This window comes from Polistes dominula, unplaced genomic scaffold (genome assembly GCF_049000335.1).
Source record: "Polistes dominula isolate Pdom_NZ unplaced genomic scaffold, Pdom_raw_medaka contig_82, whole genome shotgun sequence".
NCBI classification, from domain to species: Eukaryota; Metazoa; Arthropoda; class Insecta; order Hymenoptera; family Vespidae; genus Polistes; species Polistes dominula.
Window position 1 is genome coordinate 2,649,428 of NW_028301046.1, and position 13,671 is coordinate 2,663,098.

At 35.0% G+C, this 13,671-nt stretch overlaps 1 protein-coding gene and 1 long non-coding RNA gene across 4 annotated transcripts in view; one reads left to right on the top strand and one right to left on the bottom strand.

The window, feature by feature from the left end:
* LOC107074564 (uncharacterized) overlaps positions 1–13,671 on the bottom strand; it is a 53,008-nt gene that overhangs the window by 9,996 nt on the left and 29,341 nt on the right. Inside the window, exon 1 of one of the 3 annotated variants that reach the window (XR_016177476.1) lies at positions 162–301. The exons of the other annotated variants lie outside the window; for them this stretch is intronic. This is a non-coding gene — a long non-coding RNA (uncharacterized LOC107074564). Of the gene's footprint in view, positions 1–161; positions 302–13,671 lie in introns of those variants that run through there. 3 annotated transcript variants of the gene reach the window in all.
* Positions 96–13,386, top strand: LOC107074562 (unconventional myosin-IXb). Its single transcript, XM_089175114.1, is given in 16 exon segments — positions 96–235; positions 1,462–2,381; positions 2,497–2,793; positions 2,861–3,478; positions 3,551–3,849; positions 3,917–4,173; positions 4,248–4,555; positions 4,646–4,983; positions 5,082–5,142; positions 5,433–5,480; positions 7,449–7,480; positions 7,483–8,368; positions 8,441–8,530; positions 8,610–10,828; positions 10,926–11,936; positions 12,004–13,386. Coding segments are annotated over 15 exon segments (6,621 nt in total). The 5' UTR covers positions 96–235; positions 1,462–2,322; the 3' UTR covers positions 12,102–13,386.

The following is a 13,671-nucleotide window of genomic DNA, read 5'->3' on the forward strand; positions in this document are numbered from 1 at the left end:
TGAAGGGTGTTCGCCACAGAAGAATATTTTGACGGCGTGCGAGTGCATAAAGAGGAAAAAAAGAGGAGGAGTATTTTCTGAACGTATCGAGATACTGTGACGGTTTAGTGGCAGTGCGGGAAAGGAAGGGAGCTAGGAGGCCGCGATTAGCATGTACTTACCAGCGTACACCAGACTCTTTTCTCGTACACTAATAGGATGTGTCATCGTTAATAGCTTACAATCGACAAAGGAGGTAAATTTATGAAAAAAATGTGTTTATTTATCTTGAATGTTTTTATTGCATGATTCTTAAGACACGTTTTTCTTTCTCTTTCTTTTCGTTTTTTTCTCTTCTCTTTCCTTCATTATCTCTTTCTCTGTCTATCTATCTGTCTGTCCGTCTGCCTGCCTGCCTGCCCTCTCTCTCTCTCTTTCTTTCTTTTTCTTCTTTTCTCTTTTTGTCTCTGTCTCTGTCTGATCTCTCACGAACGTTAATTGTGGTAGAAGTTGGTATTGCTATTTCTATTACTATTGCCGACGGTGGTAATGGTGTCCGGTGATCGGTCTACCTTCGAGCGAGAAATTCCTTCAGCCGCTTTAAGCCCAGTTTACTCTGTTGACGTTTGCGATCGCGTATCGGCGTTCGATTGGTAGCACGATCCGTGACCCGCCAATAGACGGGACGGGAAGTTTTTCCTTGCGAATGTCAAGCCGTCGACACGGATGCAGGACCGATCTTTGCAATAAGTCCCTCGTTTAACAGTTTATAAGTGTTATCCTTTTTCGTGATAAATCTTTCTTTTCTTCTTTTTTTTTTTTAATTTTAATATCTTAGAAATGAATGCGTGCTAAAACGTAGAAATGGCGAAAAAAAAGAGAACGAGAGAAAGGTTACGTATGTAGGATCATACACGATCTAGCCTAATACTCGTTCGAATATTATTTCCTAGTGTTGTTCTCCTTATTGTGTGCTGCACCACTTTTCAACGATTACTGTACGCGTGGATATGTAATGTAAATCGAAAAAGGTCGTCGATAGGTGTGGGGGTTATCTTTTTCTTTATGAGACACAAAATCAATCTATCGTTATCGTCTTCGTATATTTATTCACAAGTCAGTTAACGCAACAAAAGAATGTAATTTATATCTTTTTACTTGCTTTAAGGTTATACTTTTGGTTCAAGTGATTTTTCTTTTATATCATATGTCAAGTCTCTATCTCTTGCTGTCATTTCTTTCTTGCTATGGTATTCTCGCTTCATTTCTTTCCTATAAATAAAATATTGTAGAATAACTTTTAATATTGTTTTAATATTTCATTATACAAGTAATAAATCCTTCTTTCGTGACCTAAATCATTCTGCACAAATTGAGATACTTTTATGAATTGGTTATGCATGCATTTGATTATTTTGTCATTTGTAACAAAGAAATTTCATATTGTATTTATTGGTTTTTGTTTTGTTTTTTTTTTTCCAGATAAAGTATTTTTCTCATTAAGGAAACTTTCTACAAGAAATGTTATCCATAAAAATAGGTCTCTGTCTGAATAAACATGTTAAAATACTCCAGATGGATATGCCAATGTATTGAGACCTATATACTTTTGTCCTAGCAAGTAGATTATTCTACTGCCTGCCAATAATAGCACGCCCACGCAATTTGCAACTGTACAACAAATTTTATGATAATAATTTGATAACTGTTAGAAAAATTCTATAGGCATTTGATGTTCATAGTGTGACATTAAGATTAAAAGAAGTATAATCATACAAATAAAAATACTCCTATTCTTTGAGAACGAACTTTCAATAATAAGGACCTACACAATTTGACTGAAAATTTAGAAACTAAAGAAGAGGAAATTATAATTTTAGTGAATCTATTTTATTACATTGAAATATAGAGCAAAATTATAATACTCCGTTCTTTCTTACTGATCAAGTCATTGAATAATAGAATGAAACTTGATAGTAATCAGAAAGCAACTACCGATATACCTAAGCAGTTTATATTACTATTTAGAGGAAGAAAAAAGGCTTATGATATTTTGTTTAGTCAAACGATTGTTTTTACGTAATTTCGATGCTGTAATTAAATGAAATATTTTACTTAAATATAGTCTGGTTAATTCCAGCTAGCGCATAGTTATGCGGTGAAACTAGGTTATATGACTGTTTGAGATACAGTACAGTTAATGCGTGTACATAGACTGTTGATAATAAAGAACAAACTGAGAATATAGTAGCTAATATTTTTAAACAGAATGTGTAAAAGTTATTTTAAATCATTGCATAAGTGGGTGTATAAAACAACAAAGAAGAATGAAGGAATAATGATATGCTTGAAGTATCCTATGGATGGCAGAGGACGTATTTGCTAACCCTAATAACAAGAAGGTAATATATAATTAATTTTTTTTATTTTAATATATATATATATATATATATATATATCTACGTTATGTAGAAATCAATAATATTTGAAATAATCTTTCATCAATAATATTTTCAGGGTTATAAATATGGATATGTTTAGTTCTGGAGTAGTACAAGTATTCGTGGGCGAATGGAGCCCCGAATATGAAGCGTTGTCTATTAAAGCTACAAAACAGACTTCTTCTTCAGAAATAGTTGAATGTATTATCGAAAGACTGGGTTTGGTAGATGTTTCCAATGGATACGAGTTAGCAGAAGTGGTAGGAAATTCTGTCGGGCAGGAATGTAAAGAAAGAAGACTTGGTCCTTCTGAATGTCCTGTAGCACTTATGTTACTTTGGCCAAAAAGTGTTGCTCAACAGGAATATTACAGGTAATCTAATATTGTTTTATTATTATGCTTTTATTATTGCTTATTTATGCTCGTATCTCTGTTTTAGGTTTTACTTGAGGAAAAAGCAAACGGATTATTTATGGTGTGACAGTAGATTTCCTATGGATCCACAATTATTAAAGGATTATTTCAATAGATTTCTATATCAACCACGAGATAAAGAATATCCAGATTTATGCCAGCTTCCTGACCTCAACGAGCAAACACTTTTGGACAATCTTCGTGCTAGATTTTTAGCTGGAAATATATATACCTATGTTGGCAGCATATTGATTGCTTTAAATCCATTTAAATTTTATCCCATTTATAATCCAAAATATGTGAAACTTTATCAAAACAGACGATTGGGGCCCGATATACCTCCACATATATTTGCGATAGCTGATGCGGCTTATCATTGCATGTTAAAAGAAAAAAGGAATCAGTGTATTGTGATCAGTGGTGAAAGTGGTTCGGGTAAAACGGAATCAACAAACTTTTTACTACATCATCTAACTGCCTTAAGTCAAAAAGGTTCCCATGGTAGCGGTGTTGAACAAACAATACTTAGTGCTGGTCCTGTACTCGAAGCATTTGGTAATGCAAAGACTGCACATAATAACAATAGTAGCCGTTTTGGAAAATTCATACAAGTGAATTATAAAGAAAATGGAATGGTACATGGGTAAGTTACTTCTTTGCTATATGAAATATATTTTATTAAAATATTTAACAATAATTGTTGTTTAAACAACAGGGCAGTAGTACAGAAATATCTGCTGGAAAAGTCAAGGATAGTTTCTCAAGGAAGAAATGAAAGGAACTATCATGTTTTTTACTATCTATTAGCTGGTGCAAATGAACAGGAAAAACAGCTTTTACATTTAGAAAGTTGTGAACGTTATAATTATTTAAACAAAAGTGGCTGTTATGGTCTTGAAAACATTGATGAAAGGCATGAATTTTCGAGGTTGAAGCAATCTATGGAGATGGTGGGATTTACACCTGAAAAGCAAAAACGACTTTTTGCAGTTTTATCAGCTGTTCTATTACTTGGTAATTATTAAAATATTGTTAGTTGTTTTTTAAAAAAAAATCTAACTAACAATATCGTATTTCCTAGGTAATGTGGAATTTCAACCAAGAAAATCTTACCATCATGACGAGGCAGTAGGAGTTAAGAATCCCGAAGTCGTCGCATTAATATCCGAATTGCTTAGGGTGAAACAAGAAACTCTTTTGGCTGCATTAACTGCTAAACGTGCACGTGCCTCTGGTGAAACATTGGTCATTAATTATAGACTTCCAGAAGCAATAGCAGCAAGAGATGCAATGGCCAAGTGTTTATATGGAGCTTTATTTGATTGGATTGTACTTCAGGTAGAAACGTTAGACATAAATTTATGTCAAATATTAATATAAAGATTATAACTAATTACTATTTATAATCTTAGGTCAATCATGCTTTACTCTCGAAAAAGGATACGTTGAGGGATCATCAAGGCAATAGTATAGGTGTACTTGATATCTTCGGATTCGAAGATTTCAAGACATGCAATAGCTTTGAACAATTGTGCATCAATTATGCGAACGAACAATTGCAACATTACTTTAATCAACATGTTTTTCAATATGAACAAAGAGAGTACAGGAAGCAAGGAATCAGATGGACGGATATAGGATACAGTGATAATTCTGGTTGTTTAAATCTTATTGAAGGAAAACCAAATGGACTTCTTTGCCTTTTAGATGATCAATGCAAGTTAGCACCTTGTTTTTCTTTTTTGTCTTTCTCTTTAAAACAATAATATTATAAGCAAAAATATCATCTTGTCAATGCACGTCTTTTTAGCTTCCCAGGTGCAACGAATGAGACACTGTTACAAAAATTTAATATGGTTCACAAAGAAAATCCATTCTATGAAGCACCACAGAGACGTGAAGCAGCCTTTGTCGTACGTCATTACGCAGGAGCTGTTAAATACCAAGCTTCTAATATGAGAGAGAAGAATTTGGACTTGATGAGACCAGATGGAGTGGTTGGTGTGCTCAAAAACTCATCCCTTGCTTTTGTGCGAGAGCTCGTTGGTGCCGATCCAGTCGCTGTATTTAGATGGGCTATTCTCAGAGCTTTTTTTCGAGCTCATTTTGCATTTCAGGAAGCAGGACGTGCATACAGACATGGCAGAGGTAATTATATTTCATATATTAAGATTTTATATAATAAACATTTGTATATACTTTTCATTTGGATTTACATAATAAAATATGTTCCTATTTTGTTTCAGCTGATGGTAATAAGACGTCTGCACAAAACAGATATAGGACACCAAACGAGAATTTAATAAGGTATTTATTAATTTGTATTTATTCATTTCATGCTATATCTGTTCTTACGAAGGGTGATTCTTTCAAAAATTTGTCAAATGCTTTTATATTTATTGATTTTTTTTTTTATTAATAATTATAATGAACAAGTACCAACGTCGTTACGCTTGACTATGAATATGTTTGATCTGCATATTGTGTCACCCTACGGTGTATAAATTTGCATCTAGCTAAAAAGGTTTTTGTGTGTTCATATCTAATTGGAACGTTGAGTATATTTATATTGGTCACATTGTCTTTTGTCCCTGTAGCCATCTTGTGACGTTATCGGCCGTCAATCTAACTATTAACCGAATTGCGTAAGTGGTATTTGATCCACTGTATGTGTCATATTACAATATGTTAAGTATTTTTAGTCTAAGATTTGTTATGGATTTACAACATTGTATTAAATATTAACGAATACCAAACATTACACTAATATTTTTCATTTAATACAAAACACAATTGCATATTTTGGGAATATTTTTGTTTATTTTACATTATCAAGAATCAATCCTATTCTTAAGGATTATATAGAATTATAATTGTAAATCCATACAGCTGTACACCACATTAATTCTGTATATCTCTACAGATAATTTAGATTTTTATGTTCGCACTACTTCTGTATTAGATGTTATTAGAGTGCAACCTGATGACTTTTTCCACGTGAAAATATTTGATCACTCTCGAGTGCATTATTCTTTCTGCTGTACTCTATTGAGCATGATCGCGAAGCGACAATAAGATAATAATTTTGACTTCATATAATTCATTATTACAATGTCATGCGCGATCAATCATTTCGATATTTTTTTCTTCATTAATATAATTTATTCATTAATAAGGTCATTAACTCTCCGTTACAAATATGAATAATAATAAATATTGCAATTGAATAAAATCGTTATTAATGATAGTATTTTACATAAGAAAAATATGAATAATGATAAATATGAAATCACATGATCGCGTTGAAAAATCAACTAAGCATGAAAGGATTTTTCAGTTCTCACAAACATACTCGTCCACCCAGCTATCAGAAGCAACGAAATGTCTGTTTACCATCGACCACTCCCACTGCCACATTATCCTGCGTACAAATTGAAAACGACAGTGTAAACAACAATCGATTATCGTGGCCGCAGTTTAGAAACATTAATCAGACTCAACACCCATCGAATATAACAACAACGAAGAATTACATAATAAGGGGCAGGGAAGACCAGCCTCATAGTAATAATAAATTCAGACGGGATACTCATACACCACTTGAGAGGGTGCTTCCAAAAGACGAAGTTAATAACGTTATGGAACGCGCTAATCAAATTGTCATGTATGTAAATGAATTTTGTTGGATCTTGGATAAGAGTTTAATTTAAGCTATATAAAATCACTGGCTCACAGCAAAGGTAGTGCGTGCTCTATAGATTTTATAGGTGAAGGGTTTATTTCGTATATCGCGTCTTAGAAAAATATTAATGGTCTTCCCATGCAGTACGTACATGGCTTTACACGTTATAATTTTAATTTCATCAAAATCATCCCCCCCCCCTATGCACAATCCTTTAAACTGTAAACATATAATTCTACTATCATCTATCATCATAGAAACTTCTTATAGAATATGTAGTTTAATAATTACAATTTTCAATAAGTTACGGTGGTTGGTGCATGTTATCCGTTTATCAATAACAATAGATCTCACAGTTTCACTATTTAAAATACTACTTGACCCATGATTTTCCTAATCTATATATTTTTCTTATAGACATCATAGATCTATCGAAAAGTTCATTGCATTTTTCTTACGATCTACTTTCATCCCTCTAAAAAAACAACAATATCAATATATTGTTATTCCTTTTCTTTTTACATATCAATAATTATTTTTAACAAAATTCTCTTGATAATAATAAACCATTTCTATTGTTACAATATTTTTCTATGCTTTTTATCATTAAATTATATTCTGCCAATTATCTGCTGTTGTATATCTTGCATTTCGTATTAAATATATGGGAAAAGAAAAGAATTTAAAATAACAAATAATTATAATTGCAATGCACCGTTTGCCAAAGTAGACATTATAATGCTTTTTCCTTGTCCTGTTTTTTATTGTCGTGTAAATACGTGCTTTACCTAATGAAAGAAATGAAAGTAATTTGTTTGGAATAAATAATGAAGTAAAAACAAAAATAAAAAAAAAAAAAAAACAGGAAAAGGAATAAACAAGCGCTTTTCTAAAATATTTATCAAAACTTCTCAATTAAAAATGTTTACAGGAAAAATAAATCGTTTCGTCCAAGGGAACGAGGTAAAAGGGTCTAAAAAATCTTCAAACTGTGAAAACTCTGGCTGGAAGAACTCAAAGTTACGGAAGTGGTCCTGGAAAAGCAAGAAAACAACCTATGACTGTATCAGCACAATTTCAACAAAGTTTACACAGCCTTATGGATACCTTAAATCAAGCAAATCCTTTTTTCATCAGATGCATAAAAAGTAATGCCAATAAAGTTCCAAATGAATTTGACGAAGAAACCGTACAGAGGCAGCTAAGATATACTGGAATGTTAGAAACCGTTCGAATTAGACAAGCAGGCTTTAACGTCAGATTAACATACGACGAATTTATTCAGTTGTATCGAATGTTATTACCTAAAGGGCTTTTGAGTTCGCAATCGGATGTACGTGATTTTTTGTTAACGTTGAATCTGAACAGAGACAATTATCAACTTGGAACAACAAAGGTATTTCTTCGAGAATCCGAGAAGATAAAGTTGGATATAGAATTGCATCAACAAATCATTACAAGTATCACGACGATACAAAACTGGTTTCGTGCTTGCTTAGAAAGGAGAAGGTTCTTAAGGTTAAAAAATGCGGTAGTGCAAATTCAGTCATTTTGGAGAATGGCAAGTGCCCAACGATTTGTACAAGCGCTACGTGCAAGAACGGAAGCTGCGATTCATATTCAAGCTGCATGGAGAGGATACAAACAACGTACTTGGTTTAAAAAATTAACATCCTGTATAACAATCTTTCAAGCTTACGTCAGAGGTAATAATGCTAGGAAAGCTTTCATGGAACTTAAAAGGCGGAGGAAGTATATGCAAAAAATCGATGAAACGACAGAAAATCGGGATACTGAAGAACATATGCTTCAGAAACTCAACTACACGCTTGCTAATACTGATGCAGAAGAGTAAGCATTTCTTAATGTATATTTGGAAAATATGTTTACTTTTCACGTATTTCATATTATCCATTATTATAGATCATTGTCCACCTGTGAAGAACGTTCGTTGCCAGAATACACTGTGTCACCTCGAAAATTGGAAGCTCAGAAACGTGTCACTCCAATTAAGTAAGTTAATCGAATAATTTGTATCCTTGTGTATTTATATATTTATTTTATTTTTATTATAAATCCTTTCATCTTACAGGCAAGAAAACTTATCTAGAGAAACAAGCGGTGATACAAGTAAGATACCTTATTCTAAACGAAAAATTATACAGAATAAAAGGATATTACACGAATCGAATGTTACATCGAAGAATTCAGAAACGTTTTATTCCGAAGAAATTGGTGAACGTAAGAGCAGCATCGAAAGTCTCACTAGTTTAAAAAGTTATGAATCTCAAGGTAGCGTTAATAGTTCCGAATCGCAAGAGAATTCGAGTTGCAAGCCTATTCCCAGTACGAGAACGAAACGTGGCGAACATGCGGTTGTTATAATGACCTCCAACAGATTGTCTTCGATAAGTAAAAGAACCGACAGCTCGTCGACTGGTTGTAGCGATGGCGAAACAGATGGAGATACGCCGAATGCTGTACAAAGTGCTCCACCTATTTTCAATGTTACTCCATCATTTACAAATCCTAGAGATACCAAATACCATCCCAACACAAATTTAAATCGTAGTCCAAATTCGGATATTTGGCGAAGAAGAGCTGAGTATCCATCTATCAATTATAATGATTACATTATGTCAGTGCCTCAGAAAGCAACTGTGACTCGATCTCCGAACGTTTCTCAGTATAAAAACATTTCTGATAATGTTCTTGAACACTCTCGTTTGGACCAACCGAACGAAGCTGCAAATTACAACGTCAAGTTAGACGCCAATGAACGTTTTGTTCGGATGGAAAGTTCACGCGATTCGCGTTTATCGAATGATCGTTTGGAAAATCTACCGATTTCACCGTCTAGACGAGAGCAGAACTATAGTTTATGTAAAGACGTCAAAGAGATCAATTATTTAAGAAGGCAAAATTCTGAGGGCGACACCGCTTCTAAAATTGAATCCACGAATGACGATAAAGTGACGAAAAATGTTCTCGCCAGAAGAACAGATCCTAAAGATAAAAATTCTAGGCCGAAGGACAAATTTGAACCAGATGTACCTGTAAGAAGTGCTAGACGAAATCGGGTATCAAGGGAGGTCCAATGCAGATCCATGGGTGAAAGTGTCTCAGATGCGAATCCTGGAGAGACTAGAAACTTGTTCCTTGGTACTATTAAGGAGGCGGACATGAAACGTATGGAAAATATCAATGTATGGACGAGAAAGGAGAGTCCTAGCGAAGTTACTTCTAGATCCGTCACCGATTGGCCTGTGAATAAAAATGAAGCGGCGGTTTACAAGGGTCAACAGCCAGGAAAGCGGATGAGATCCAATGCAATAACGACTTTGGAACTTCGAAGAAGGAATTCTGATCCAGCTACGAAAATTTCCGTGTTAAATGACGATAAGCCTGGGGCGGACACTAGTCCTAACGAACTAAAACTCGCTCCTGGCATGAATCTATTGGAATGGAAAGGTAACAATCTTTTTACCTTGGCTGGTCATCGTTTCAGAAAAGTAGCACGTTTCGCCAAAGACGATGTATGCGTTTGTTGTCACGAAAAAATGGATGCTTTTGTTACTCAAGGATACAAGTGCGTCGATTGTAAACAATTGTATCATGTGAAATGCATCCAGAATGGAGGAGTACTCAAAATGCCATGTCTTTTAGCAAATACACCAAATAGACGGAAAAACAGAAAGCCTCCTCGTATTCCTTACACCGACACCAGCAAACAAACGGTGACTTCGAAATTCAATCTTACCGGGACCTCCGCTTTTTCCGATAGTACGGATAAGATCATATCTGATGCCAAAGAATTGGCGTTTATGCAAGACTTTATTACTAAAAAAATATATATAATGGAGGCTCAAGAGGAAGGCAGTAAACCCAGCGAAGTGGATCGCGTTTTTAAACAGGCATTGCGTAAATTTAAAGACGAGCTGGTGATTACTTACAGCGTTGCCATTCAACAAGGCGTGGAAGGAAACATCAAGTACACCGATTTAATAGCAAATTTTCTTCACGTTATGCAGACTGTCTGTAAACAAGAAAATACCAGCGAAGATTTTCCCGTGACAATGGGCGTTAATGCCTTTAGAGGATTTATGAACGAATTCATGACGTTGGTTAAGACCGAAGCGCCGGAAAAGCAAAGTAAGAGCAAACGAAAAAAGGAAAAGAAACGGAAACAAGAAGAGCCTATACGACATGGTAATCATATGTTCCAATTAACCATCATTAATATTCCCACCGCTTGCGAAGTTTGTACTTCGTTTTTTATGTGGCCGATCGAACGAGGACTTGTTTGTCAAAGTAAGTACGTCTTGATCGTTTGTTCTTATTAAAGGATTACTTTTTTCTCTGTTATATTTATCTATTTCGTTTTTTTTTTTTTTTTTCGTTTAAACAGATTGCAAGTTGACTTGTCACAAGAAGTGTTACACAAAAGCAGCGACTGATTGTGGAAAGGAGGCGTCTATGCTAGAAGCAAATTCTCGTAGAGTTTTTGGTGTACCGTTGTACAAATTGGATTGTGGCGACGGCAAAGTACCTCTGGTAGTTGATAGACTGATCACAACTATAGAGCTGCATGGATTATACACCGAAGGTATCTACAGAAAGAGCGGAGTAAGTTCGAAAGTGCGAGAGCTCAAAGTGAAAATGGACGAGGGTGATTTGGAGAAGGTAGACTTTGAGAATTATCAAGTACACGTCCTAGCAGCAGTTTTGAAGAGCTTCTTCCGAGATATGCCTGAGCCTCTGTTGACTTTCGAATATTACGACGATTTCCTTCACGCCGCAAACTTGACGGATCCTCACGATAGAATCAGCACGCTTTTTGCGATTCTAAAGAAACTGCCGAAGCCAAATTTTGATCTGATGGAACGATTGATCGTACATCTTACAAGGGTGGCATTGCACGAAGAAGTCAATCGAATGTCATCGTCAGCGTTGGCGATCGTTTTCGCTCCGTGTATATTGAGAACGAATCGAACATTGCCGGCTCAAGATTCGCTTCAAGACGTCGGAAGGCAGACTCGTTGTGTGGAAACGATCGTGCAGGAGAAATTGCGAGTGGTCAGAGCTACTTTGGCTGATATAAATACTTTAGAAGCTGCTTGTCAAACGGCGAACCATCGATTATCCAACTTGAGATCCTCAAAGATATTTAGTCCGGAAGAACTGAACGTAGCAACGTCGAATATCGCGGTAAGAACCGGTGCTGTCGATAGGGAAAGAGATCGGGGAGATGAAGAGGAAGCTTTGCTCGTCGATCACATACAAGAGATTCAAAAGGAAAAAGCTCTGTTAACGTCCACGTTACCGAGCTTGACCCGTGCTTCTTCGGACGACGATCTTCTTCTCTCTGCCACAGACTTGGACGACGGATCTCTCGACGATTTGCTTCCACCTTCTGCCGGTATGTTTCTCATTACGCGTAGTCTCTGTCCATGCATGAGATTCATTGTATTTTCCATTTCTCGTAGATGGTCTGGTACGAAAGAAACCTATTCAAAGGCAAAGTTCAGCCGACAACGCTTTTCCTACTATCATAAGCGTCGATGAAGACATGGTGATGGTATGACCGTCGTCCACAGGCAGCATGTCCGTGAAACTTGGACGATAAAAAATGTGTAGCAGCATGATAAGCTTCGCGTGGTTTTTTCCGGTCGCTCGACAGTTGCTCGACAGCCGTCAATTTTGGTCTCATCCGAATATAACGCAAAGTTATTTTATTCGTTAGTTAAGAAAGACGACTTTTAAGTAGGTCTAGTAATTTGTCAACCCTTTTAGGATGATCTCAAGCTGGTGATTTGGATCGTCGCTTACTTCCTTCGTTCCGTGGTAAAATCGTAGATAAAACGGCGTAAATCGGCGTAACGATATAAACAAAAATATCGCAACGTCAATCAAATTATCGCTACTAGAAGCTACTCTTTTCCTAGGATACATTCCTTTTTATCGAAGACTGTCAACATTAAATCGCGACATTTTTTTTTTTTTTTGCGAGAGTTCACCTCCCAACACAGAAATCATTTATTTTTCCTCATTTTTTTTTTTTCGTACATCGATAATAGTAGCAGAAAGTCATTCTATTTTTTATCTTTCACAAACATTTGAAAACGTTAAAATTGTTATACCTTGATAAGGTAACGTTCCACTCGATAAGAATGAAAAGAGAGACAGACCATCTTCTTATTATTGTCCCAACCATTAATTTGTTAAGACTTTCTTTGACAATCGGAGAGATTAAAAGATAATCGTTGACATGACTGAAAACTGATTGATAACAACACGACGGCTAGGTTTGGTAATCGGACGGGCAAAGAGGAAAACGTAAACCGCGCTGGTCGTTTCTTTCCTCGAAGAAGAAAGAATTGTTATTTCGGTGGTATCCTTCGGGTCGGTTTAAAACAGCGAGTTATCAAATTGCGCTAGATTTAAGCGGAATAAAAAAAAAAAAAAAAACTTTGTAGCAGAAAGAGTACGAATGAACGTGGAAAAACCAAAATATAACTTTGTACATATTATATCATACAGCTATATCTCATATTAATCTGTTACTATTGTTAAAGATACGAGAGACGTTACCAAGGTTATATTTCTACTGTCGATATTTCATCGTAGCTGGTAAAACGTCGATATATGAATAATATATATCGGGCTTGCCGATTTTTTTTAATTCGTTGCAATTATTTTTTTTTTCTTTATTTTACTTTTTATTATAATTTTTTTTTTTTTTTTTTTTTTAACTTACGTTCTTTTCTATGCGACGAGATTTTCATACGCTGAGAGACGCATACATCCTTTGTACCGAATTTATCTTTACGTATGAGTACTTATGTATATATACATATATATATATATATATATATATATATATAAAAATTAGAAAAAAAAAAAAAACATTTTGTACGGGCAAAATTGAAAGTGGAATTATAGGCTTTTTTTACTTCGACATTTATATATAGCATGTCATTTTAGTTTCGTTTTTATCTTTTCTCTCTAGGTTTTCTTCTTCGTTCGCTGTGAAGCGCGCGCGTTTTTTATTCATTTTTTTTTTCACTTCATTTTGCTCGTATTCCGTTTTAATCGCATTCGGAGTCTCTAAGTAAGTCCTATTCTTCTTACGCTCTCGTACGTTCTCTTTGTGC